The sequence below is a fragment of the Podarcis gaigeae genome (assembly GCF_964106915.1).
Source record: "Podarcis gaigeae genome assembly, chromosome: 12".
Classification (NCBI taxonomy): Eukaryota; Metazoa; Chordata; class Lepidosauria; order Squamata; family Lacertidae; genus Podarcis; species Podarcis gaigeae.
Genome location: NC_139688.1, coordinates 43,011,623 through 43,023,874, shown reverse-complemented (window position 1 = coordinate 43,023,874; position 12,252 = coordinate 43,011,623). Strand labels below are relative to the sequence as shown.

The 12,252-nt window shown below is 42.1% G+C and overlaps 1 protein-coding gene across 7 annotated transcripts in view; it reads left to right on the top strand.

The window, feature by feature from the left end:
• The window catches only part of EOMES (eomesodermin), a 155,887-nt gene that overhangs the window by 126,999 nt on the left and 16,636 nt on the right, over positions 1-12,252 (top strand). The window contains exon 2 of one of the 7 annotated variants that reach the window (XM_083705814.1): positions 11,865-12,077. The exons of 4 other annotated variants lie outside the window; for them this stretch is intronic. In XM_083705814.1, the coding sequence (XP_083561940.1) occupies positions 12,055-12,077 (23 nt within the window). In that variant the 5' untranslated portion in view covers positions 11,865-12,054. Of the gene's footprint in view, positions 1-1,733; positions 1,838-11,860; positions 12,078-12,252 lie in introns of those variants that run through there. 2 more of the 7 variants (XM_083705815.1, XM_083705820.1) reach the window with 2 other exon arrangements.

Here is a 12,252-nt window from a genome sequence, read left to right as displayed (position 1 = left end):
ATTAACAGAGACAGTTTGTAGCCTTAAGTTTGGGAAGTGCCAATCTTCTTTTTGGCCCACAGCAGATTTACAAACAGGTAAGACTGCTACGTCAAAGTGCAAGTAGATAAATAGGTACCGCTCCAGCGGGAAGGTCAACGGCATTTTCGTGTGCTGCTCTAGTTCGCCAGAAACGGCTTAGTCATGCTGGCCACTTGTCCCGGAAGCTGTACGCCGGCTCCCTCGGCCAGTAAAGCGATATGAGCGATGCAACCCCAGAGTCGGCCACAACTTGGACCTAATGGTCAGGGGTCCCTTTACCTTTACCTAAGACTGTTATGGGGACATGGGTGGTGCTGTGGGTTAAGCCACAGAGCCTAGGATTGGCTGATCAGAAGGTCGGCAGTTCAAATCCCTGCGATGGGTTGAGGTCCCGCTGCTCGGTCCCTGCTCCTGCCAACCTAGCAGTTCAAAAGCATGTCAAAGTGCAAGTAGATAAATAGGTACCACTCCGGCGGGAAGGTAAACAGCATTTCCATGTGCTGCTCTGGTTTGCCAGAAGCGGCTTAGTCATGCTGGCCACATGACCTGGAAGCTGTACACCAGCTCCCTTGGCCAATAAAGCAAGATGAGTGCCGCAACCCCAGAGTTGGTCACGACTGGACCTAATGGTCAGGGGTCCCTTTACCTTTACCTTTTTAAGACTGTTATGAGCACTGTGTGTGTGTGTACACACACTCACAAACACACACACACTGCAACAAAGCACTCACCACAACCTACAAGGAAATGCTTCTTTTAAGCCTAATTTCATCCAAGGGGGGGGAGACTCTGCAGGTACCAGCAAAGGTCTCTGTTGGCACATGTGCACCTGCAGATCAGTGACCTCTGCTTTTACTCCCAGGTGTTGTATGAGGATGTCAGAATTCCCTTTAAATTTGGGACATGGGGGAATTTTAACCCAAATGGGAGGTTTCTCCATTGGAGGGGAAGTTATAAGACAGGAGCTAGACATTATCCGTGGGCGGAAAGCATCCATGAAATGGATGTTTTACTCAGCAAAAAAGCAAAACGATTTTAGCCTCTAAATATGCAGAGACACAATATCAAGTATCACAAATGTGATGCAGCCAGCAACACTTAATTATCAGTTCTGCAAGCAAATTAGGTGAGAAAGTTACTTGTCTTTTTATATTTATTTTATTTATAAAACCCTTCAGAGAAGATATCAATTCTACCACAACTTACTGCACGTAGACTTTTTGCCTACCATTTCTTCTTCTGCTTCACGTTACTTGTGTTTTTTGTGGTTTTTAAGAATCTCTAGATTAATTCCCTTATGCAAAAACTTACCGTACTTTGTGTAAATTTTACCTTACATGCTAAATTGAAGAGATGTAAAAGCTAGTATTCTAGAATAGGAGAGCATGAAAACGAATTGTGGGAGATTAAGAATATGGTTAACTATATAAACTTTTATATATACACACACACAAACACACACTGTAATCTTTTTTTAGAGTTTTTGAATACCTGTAGATTTAAAAAACGTTTTTGCAATCATCTGTGTGACCCTTTGTAAGATTTTAAGTACAGCAAATGTTTCAGCTGATGACATTCCACGCAAACTATTAAAAAACTGTTTCCCAGCCACAGTTTATTTTTAGAACAGGCTGTGATACAGTGTCTGCATAGCAATATCCCATACAGCACAGTTAAACAGATGAGGAGTAGACTTCGGGCATTTCCCTGCCAATTGCCCAACAGAAGCCATCCACTTCAGTTCCAGTACGCACTTGAATCATTCCCACAAGACAGAGGCAGTCTGGCAGCAACCCAGCTCTATGACTTTATAAAGGTAAAGGGACCCCTGACCATTAGGTCCAGTCGCAGACGACTCTAGGGTTGCGGCGCTTATCTCGCTTTACTGGCCAAGGGAGCCAGTGTACAGCTTCCGGGTCATGTGGCCAGCATGACTAAGCCGCTTCTGGCGAACCAGAGCAGCGCACGGAAACGCTGTTTACCTTCCCGCCGGAGCAGTACCTATTTATCTACTTGCACTTTGCGCTTTCCAACTGCTAGGTTGGCAGGAGCAGGGGACCGAGCAACAGGAGCTCACCCCGTCGCAGGGATTTGAACCGCCAACCTTCTGATCGGCAAGCCCTAGGCTCTGTGGTTTAACTCACAGTGCCACTGGTGTCTCGAAGTTCATCCCAGCCCATCTTCTTGTACTGGGATTCTCATGCACACAGACAGACCAAAAATGAAAGAGAAAATTATTGAATTATTATCAAATGAACAGATTTCTTTGAGAGATGAGATGAAACATCCTGCTATAGTATAGTTTTGCCCTTGCTTTGGGGGGACAGTAGCCACTGTAGCCACTCTTCTATGTTAAAGAGGCAAACATATGAACTGGAGCCTGTTTATTTAAAAAATATGAATAGCTCTACAAATAATCTCATCTTTTATAGTAACCTTATGCCCAGTATTGCTCAAGAATTCTAAACAAAGAAACAAAAATCAGTGCAGGTTTGCATGGTTCAGTCTGCCATCTTGATTCAAAATGGCACCCAGATGCATCCAAACATGGCTGAAATCCTGGCTCCTTGATCTTGGGAATAATCATACAGTGGTACCTCGGGTTAAGTACTTAATTCGTTCCGGAGGTCTGTTCTTAACCTGAAACTGTTCTTAACCTGAAGCACCACTTTAGCTAATGGGGGCTCCTGCCGCCGCCACGCCGCTGCTGCGCGATTTCTGTTCTCATCCTGAAGCAAAGTTCTTAACCCAAGGTACTATTTCTGGGTTAGCGGAGTCTGTAACCTGAAGTATATGTAACCTGAAGCATATGTAACTTGAGGTACCACTGTACAAAATTTGGTTTCAGTATCTTAAGAAATGTTCTAACATGTAGCAAACAGACAAATATCTTTCCAAAATATATAGTATAGTGGACTAGTAGAAAGCCCTGATGACGCCAGTGACTTTAAAGAAACAAAAAAAATTATGATTTGTATATGAATAGTGTGATTTATGAGTTTCAGGCCTTCACATGCTCACACCCACCTAGGGCTTCGATCTGATCCAGGGAACACCTGGCCTGACCTCAAATCAATTTTAATATTATTTTTTTGGTGTGGGGGAGTAGTTCATATTTCATTAGGATTATTTTGGTCTGCCATCTTGATTCAACATGGTGTCCATTGTGCAAGCATAGCCCAAGACCACCTCCTGCAGCTTAAGACTCTCAACCTGAGTTGGGCAACAGGATCTTCAGAGGCATCCAAATTGATGCAGGTTGGCGCTCTCACACAAAAATGGGTGAAGTGCCACCAGATGGGGCAACAATATCTTCAGAGGTGTCCATATCAATGCAGTTTGGACCCCTCATGCCAAAAATTGGGTGAAGTCACCCAAAGTCATGTTTCAGTCCAGTATCTTGATTCAGAAACCCTCATGCCAAGTTTGGCAATCATATCTCAAGGCGCGGCCAAAACCAAAGAGAAAACATGGACAGACAGACAAATCGCTTTCCAAAATATACAGTAGATAAGCAAGAACATATGAAGAGCCCTGCAAGGTAAGATCAAAGGTCCATCTATTCCAGGATTTTCCAAACTGGGGTCTCCAGCTGTTTTTGGACTACAGCTCCCATCATCCCTATCTAACCAGAAGACCAGTGTTCAGGGATGATGGGAACTGTATTCCAAAACCAGCTGGAGACCCAAGTTTGGGAAACCCTAATCTATTCTATCTTCCTTCTCACAGACACCAACCAGATGCCTCCCCAAAGCCCACAAGTAGGGTATGAAAGACCCAGGCTTCCCTCTCTTCCATAGCCATTGGTTTTCAGGGGCATATTAGGTTGTACACATGCTGCAGTTAATAAAGGCACAAGCTGTTTCTACACAGGTAGACAGACGTGTTTGTGTGAAAGAGTATACAGTGGTACCTCGGGTTAAGTACTTACTTCGTTCTGGAGGTCTGTTCTTAACCTGAAACTGTTCTTAACCTGAAGCACCACTTTAGCTAATGGGGCCTCCCACAGCCGCCACGCCGCCGGAGGACGATTTCCGTTCTTATCCTGAAGCAAAGTTCTTAACCTGAAGCATTATTTCTGGGTTAGCAGAGTATGTAACCTGAAGCGTATGTAACCTGAAGCGTATGTAAGCCGAGGTACCACTGTACATTGATTTGTTCTGTTTAACCATTTATGTTCACAGATTGTACATTCATTGAATGTAACATGTGAATGCCCCTATCGTCCCTGAACACACAGGCTCCATCATGTGTACGTTCTCACTTATCTAACCTTATTAAAGATTTGCATGGTACAGTCTATTGCTGCACTGTTAGAGCAACACCTTAAAAGACTAACTAAATTATCTTGGGGTGAGCTTTCATACACAAAAAATTATGCTATCAGACACATGATGTGAACAGCAAAGATGATAAATATATCTATTTTACTGTCTATAACACCCACCCACCCAGTACACACACAAGTTCAAGGAGGGGGGAAAGCAGTTTCCAATGTGAGATTAAAAACTGAACTAACACATTTCTGAAATCCCATATATGAGTCAATCAATTGAAGTTAATGAGGTTCAATTACTAGGGGTTGACAAACTCATAGACAGGTCCTGGCACACCCAATCCTTGCTGATGGCTGTTCAATTGACATGATTCCACTTGTGAAATTATTACTCTTTGCAGGGACCTAAAGCAGTAATTTAAAGTTGCAGTACTTTTGTGAGTTGCTTTTTTTCTTTACAAACCATATATGTTAGGTAGGGGAAAATGAGTAAGAAAGGGAATGGGTGACTGACATAGTATTTTTCTTGTTTGACCCTTTCTGTTTCTACTAAAAAAAATTGAAGATTGTATTTCGGGAGGTGTTTTTTGCTCTCAGAAACAAATACCGTTGGGGTGGAATAAATAATAGATTGAGTTATAACTAGAGATGTGAAACTGGTTCAAACTGCCACACATGCCTATCAAAAAATCTCCTGTGATGCTCTTCTCATTGCTGCTTGTAGGATCACTGCCACAAAAAGAAACACTTAGATACAGATCCAGCAGTGAAATGATAATGATAACATTGGTTTTGACCTATAAAGCCTTAAACGGCTCAGGACCTCAATACCTCAAGGACCGCCTCTTTCCATATGAACCTACCTGGACCCTGAGATCATCTTCTGAGGCCCTTCTTTGTGTGCCTCCTCCTCGAGAGGTCTGGAGCATGGCAACACAAGAATGGGCCTTCTCTGCAATCATTCCCGTCTGTGGAATGCTCTCCCCAGGGAAGTTCGCTTGGCGCCTTTATTATACACCTTTAGGTGCTAGGCAAAAATGTTCCTTTTTAACCAGACCTTTGGTTGATACAATTTACGTCCTATTAAAATGTGTATTTGGGGGGGGGGCTATTGGGTTGTTGTTTTTATTTTTATAAGGTATTTTGTAGTTTTATATCTTGATTTTATTCTGTGAACTGTCCTGAGACCCCCAAGTATAGGACGGAATAATAATAATAATAATAATAATAATAATAATAATAATAATAATAGACCTCATGAAGGATAACATCCAGAACACACATTGTCTCCTGGGAAATTAAAAGATTTTATTCTGTAGCTGTCAATGCACATGCCTTTCAAATTGTTGGTGGTCACTTTAAGTATGAGTGTGGTATAGTGGCTAGAATGTTGGACTAAGACCTTTGAGACCAGGGCTGAAATCCCCATTCAGCCATGGAGGTGACCTTGAGCCCATCACAGCCTCTCAGCCTAGTCAACCTCACTGGGTTGTTATGCCCAGTGCATATGTCTTTCTCCTTTCCCACACCACTGCTCACCACCAATAGAAGAAGAAGAAGAAGAGAAGAAGAGTTTGGATTTGATATCCCGCCTTTCACTCCCTTTAAGGAGTCTCAAAGCGGCTAACATTCTCCTTTCCCTTCCTCCCCCACAACAAACACTCTGTGAGGTGAGTGGGGTTGAGAGACTTCAAAGAAGTGTGACTGGCCCAAGGTCACCCAGCAGCTGCATGTGGAGGAGCAGAGACGCGAACCCGGTTCCCCAGATTACGAGACTACCGCTCTTAACCACTACACCACACTGCTTCAAAGAACACTTTTTCCAGGTGCTTTAAGCCAGGCCCCACATACCACTCTGATGCCTCCATCTGAGGTTGGTTAAAGTGCAAAATCACTGTTTGAAGCATCCTCCTTTAAACACTAGAGTGTGGCGCTGTGGTCTAAACCAGTGTTTTTCAACCACTGTTCCGCGGCACACTAGTGTGCCGCGAGATGTTGCCTGGTGTGCCGTGGGGAAAATTGAAAAATTTGAAAGATTTAAAAATAAAGTATTTTATAATTTTTCATATTTCTGTTTACTTACTATTTAATAATAAAGTAATTATAAAATACTTTCTTTGTGTTTATTTGATTCCTATTCAAGAAAATTACTTTATATATAGTCAATATAGGCACAGAGTTAAATTTTTTAACATTTTCTAATGGTGGTGTGCCTCGTGATTTTTTTCATGAATCAAGTGTGCCTTTGCCCAAAAAAGGTTGAAAAACACTGGTCTAAACCACCGAGTCTCTTGGGCTTGCCGATCGGAAGGTTGGTTGTTCAAATCCCCAAGACGGAGTGAGCTCCTATTGCTCTGTCCCAGCACCTGCCAACCTAGCAGTTCGAAAGCATAACAGTGTGAGTAGATAAATAGGTACCACTGCGGCAGGAAGGTAAACGGCATTTCTGTGCACTCTGGCTTCTGCCACGGTATTCTGTTGCGCCAGAAGCAGTTTAGTCATGCTGACCACATGACCCAGAAAGCTGTCTGTGGACAAAGGCCAGCTCCCAAGGCCTGAAAGCAAGATGAGCGCCACAACCCCTTAGTCACCTTAGACTGGACTTAACTGTCCAGGGGTCCTTTACCTTTACCTTTAAACATTGCACTAGGAGTTTCAAGAGGTGGACAGGACCATCCACAAGCCAGTCATTTAGCATCATGTGGCCGACACTAAAATTTGGCCGGGCTGCAATTTCGCCTGAAAAACATCTGGCCAGTGAAGCCAAAAAGGTTGGCACTGTCCCATGACAGGGCCTTTTTAGTTGTGGTTCCCCTGTTGTGGAATGCCCCCCCCCCCAGTGAGGTGCACCTCTCTTTCTCATTATTAACTTTCAGTAGAAATTTGGAAACATTCCTGTTTGCCAGGACATTCAGTGGATGAATATTCCTGGTAGTACCATAGTCATTTGCTTTGTTTTTTGTTTTAAAATTTACAGAAATGGTGGCCATGTTGTTGCATAACGTCCCTCTGCCACATTATACTCCTTGTGTAAGAAACTGTTTGCGTAGCATGTAAAACGTGCCAAAAACCAGTCATTCGTAGTACATGGATAGGCCATGGGCAACCATCCAAATTAAGTTCGAGTGGCCACAATAACTAAGAGATTTGTTTGATGCAAGCGTAGGCAGGAAAGAAGGGAGAAGTGTGCTTGAAATGTCATACAGTGGTACCTCAGGTTATGAACACTTTGGGTTACAGACTCCGCTAACCTGGAAGTAGTACCTCAGGTTAAGAACTTTACCTCAGGTTAAGAACTTTACCTCAGGATGAGAACAGAAATCGTGTGCTAGCGGCACAGCGGCAGCGGGAGGCCCCATTAGCTAAAGTGGTACCTCAGGTTAAGAACAGTTTCAGGTTAAGAACGGACCTATGGAAGGAATTAAGTTCGTAACCAGAGTTACCACTGTATTGGGCACATTCCACCTGTTCAAAGTTTGGGGCTTTGTTTTGTTTATTTTATCCTCTGCACAAACCCCATGCTAGGGGGTGAAGCAGCAGCCAAATAGTCTAACAAGTGGCTTGTCAGCGAGGAATGTCCTAGCTGTAAGTATGGAGTCATCTTGACACTTTTCAGCCAATCCTCTGAGGATAATAAGTAAGGAGGACAAAATGAGTGCAGCCCTCCAGGGCCTCCCCTTAAGAGTTTAAAAGCAAAATATTGATTTTGAGTTACCCTGCTTCAACTCAGCTTCACTCTCATGATATTTTTATTCCCTTGCATATTGCCAAGTCCATTTGTTTTGTTTTTAGTCTTTTTTCCCTTCCAAATCACTGGTGAAACTGGCATGTCCATGTAACATTCCTGTACCTAAAAATACAGTCAATTGACACCTTGAAGGTTTCCAGGCAACTCTAACCATTTGTGACATCTTTAGCTGCCTCTCCAGTATGTTCAAAACAGATAAAGTGGATGAATTGATTTTAGTTGTCTAAAACCCTTGACAAAATCTCTTGGTGGCCATCCAAGCTGGTCTCTTGATGATTTAGATGGCTTTTGCTTCCAACACAAATGTGATCCTTCCTGACTCTCCACTTTGCCTTTTAACTCCATCCACAGTGGGTGTCCCCTTGCTGAAGGCAGAGCAGTTCCTTGCCTGCAACAGGGCCATCCCAAGACATTTTGCTGCCTAAAGCAAGGGGCAAAAGGGGATGGTGCCCCCTTATTCCACATGCAGAAGCCAACCAGGCGGACGGTTAACTCTTAAACACCAACTACAGATAGACAGACCAAACCCAACTGTGTTCTGTGCCTGTTTCACAGGTGTACAATCATAGACCAGAAAAGCAGGTTTAAGTAAGGTCCTAAGACAGTATGACCTGGATCCAGAAACCCTTTCCTCTAACAGCTGTCTTCCTCCCCACTCACACAGACAGGAAGAAACACAGGAAGGAAAAATAACAAGCTATGGTGACCTCTCCACACATACAAGTGCTGCCCCCTAGCTAGCAAAAAATCATCTGTCTGGGGATTTCCCCCCAGGTTTTCTATATTTGTGTGTCAGAATGATTAAGCTTTAGTGAAGGGGTCCCCCCAAGATTTATGGGATTTCCCCTGAAATACCAGTCTCTCTGCTCAATATTAGCAAATATAGCAACAATAAGTGGGGTTTTTTTTATAAAAAACAACCAGTCCCTTAAGTCAGTCCACCTAATGACATTAAAAGAAAGAAAACCGTTAAAGGGCACCAAAACTGATTTGGAAACTTTAAAGAAAGAAGCACTCTAATTATAATAATTAATGTAGGCCTACAAGCTCTGCTGTCACACACTGAAGCCAGTACTGTGAGAGAAAGGGGTGCAAGACACCTGACCCAGCTGCTGCTCCTTTGGTCCTGCTCACTGCTTTCAAGTAAATATCTGTATTCCCCAGCACACTCTCATAAACAGCCTCAGATGTCAAGGAAATAAACAACTATCTGACTTTTAGAAGACATCTGAAGGCAGCCCTTTTTAGGGAAGTTTTTAATGTCTGATATTTTATTGTATTTTTAATATTTTGTTGAAAGCTGCCCAGAGTGGCTGGGGAAACCCAGCCAGATGGGTGGGGTATAAAATAATAATAATAATAATAATAATAATAATAATAATAATAATAATAATAATAATAATAATAATAATTTAATATTAATATTGTTATCATCATCCATCTCTGAATTGACCTCTTCTGGAGCCACTGCAGACTTTTCTCTTTCCAAACTTCTGTCTTCAGATACCCTTCCTCCAAAAAAACCACCCCCAAATATCAAATCCTACACCAGTTCCATGGATTGAACCCAGAACCTTTGCATGGAAAAGTGTGTGGTCTATTACAGAGCTGTGGACATTCCCTACAAAACCTAGGAAATTTGTATTATTGAGTCAACGCAGCCTTACAATGATCACACAATGATCACATTCACACTGCCCATCCTATTTGCACTCAGTTATCTATATTCATGGGTTGTTCTGTGGATCTGCAAATTAAGGATTAGTTTAGTTTTGATGCCTTATTATACTTTGTTTAGATTACTGGTTAATCCAGCCCTGTAGGGCCAAACATAGTATACAACTGCACATAAAATGTATGTCACTATGTACATCTCTTGGAGCTATTAAATTCTACACACAGTGCATACAGGCTGGATTTATTTCCTCTTTTCTTCCATTTTTAGGCTCTGCCAGCTCAACCTAAGTACTTTCCTTCTCTGTGCTGTCATTCTCTTTCCCATGAGACCGTTCAAACAGAAGAAGAACAGTTCGTTTTCTCTGAGCTAGGAGACAGAAAATCTTAAAAGAGCTGCACATTTTAGAAGAACACGAACAAATCATAATGGTGCCCACTAGTGCCTCTGTGCTGTAACTTTGTTCAACTTTCTCTTAAAGATTTGCATGTTAAATATTTTGTCATCCAGTGTGCATAAAGGCTTATGAGCCAAAGAAAGCTCCATAAAGAAGTCTATACTATTGTGTACTAGTCAGTGAGTAGTTGCTATTATTTGATGAGGACAAACTCTGAAAGTCAGTAAGTGAAGGCAGCTTATTGTGGCATGGGGAGCAAATGATTTGCAAAGTTTCACCAGCTTAATGTCACAGTGAGGTTTAAGACACAGTGACAGATCCAGTTGGCATTACCATGCATTGAATTTATTGTACGCCTAGACTCTATAAATGTCTTGTATCATTTGATTTTTTTGAGATTAAATATTGTTCTTCCCTTTGTGTTGAAAAGCAGATTATAGATGCTTAGATAAAATTTGACTGAACTATAGTTACCTGCCCTTAGGCTAAAATATTAGCAACCACAAAAGATTGGCATTGCCTTAAAGTGAACCAATTTATAAAGAATTTGAATTTAACTAGTACAGCTTCCTCAATTTGCAAAGTCTGAAAATGTTAATTCTGATTGGGAAGGGGAACTTTGTCTCAGCCAGGTCATTTGTTCTGTTCCTTCAAACTATTAGAGTTTCTGAAATGTGCATGAACAGTTGTGGCCTCTAAATGGCTGCAGATTACTCCAATTAACAAATGAATTGACTCTCCACAGAACACTAATATGGCAACATGAAACAACTAACTTCAAAGTTTAACCATTCTGGCCTGCTATAGAATTTCCTTTCAAACAAAGGAGATAGTGTGTGTTTTCTGCTACCGGTTCAAGTCTGACTTCAAAGCTGCCAAAGTAAACAAAAATGTGATATAGTTTAGTTGCTTAAGAAGCCAGGCTATAACCCAAGAAGGTCCTAATTCAACTTTTACGTCTGCTGTGGATTCACAAGCTGGGAGCGGGCAATTCACTCTTGCTCAATTACCCATCCATAAAATGGGGATGATGATAATAATAATAATACAGAGTACAGTCGTACCTTGGAAGATGAAAATAATCCATTCCAGAAGTTCATTTGATTTCCAAAACATTCGGAAACCAAAGTGTGGCTTCTGACGGAAGCCCCGTCGGACGTTCGGCTTCCAAAAATAGTTCGCAAACTGGAACAGTCACTTCCAGGTTTGCGACCTCCATGAGCAAAATGTTCGAGAACTAAGCTGTTCGAAAACTGAGGTACGACTGTAGTTGTAAAAAGGACTTCACCCGTGTATGGGAAGAACTTTGAACATGATGAGAAACCTGTATTTCTGCTCTACTTTGAATTTGTTGTCTCAGGAACAGACTGGACAAATAGATTGTGGGCTTCCCATCCCCATGTGGTGATCTTTTCATGGCACATGAGTTGAGATGTACACACACAGCCACTACACCACAGCAAATCTTGCCCAGTTTGTTTAGGGGAAGGCCATCGGCTTTGCCTGCAGAAGGTCTCCTATTTTCCAGAGCTAGGACAAACACCTAGAGAACCAATCAATGCAAACACTATTGAGCTAGAAGAACCATTGATCAGACTTGGTATAAAACAACTTCCAGAGTCCTCTGACAATTTCAAAAGAAACAAAAGGGATAGAAATGAAGGCCAAGAGGGAGTGATCTGAGGTTAAACGATCTGGTTTTCTGATTCTGCTTCAACACTTGGAAGGAAGGAAGGAAGGAAGGAAGGAAAGAAGGAAGGAAGGAAGGAAGGAAGGAAGGAAGGAAGGAAGGAAGGAAGGAGAGGTGTGAAATTCAAGAAGCAGTGAGTTCCAGAACAGAGAGATGACACACACAACTTGAGAGTTAGACACAAGAAGGACTAGCAGTGCAAGAATGACAAAAAAGAGAGAAGAAGAGAAGCTAAAGGAGTTTAAGTATGCAGAGATCTAAAAATACAAGGTAAAATGGATCCAATTAAGGAAACTGGAGACATTGAATGAAGAGAGTGTAACGAAGGAGAATCATGGCCCAATGAGATAGAGGGGGGAAATGACCACCAACACTAGTCAAACACCAACCTTGGTTAAAAATGAGATTTCTAAAAATTGTGTATATGTGGATCTCTCTGTCTGTC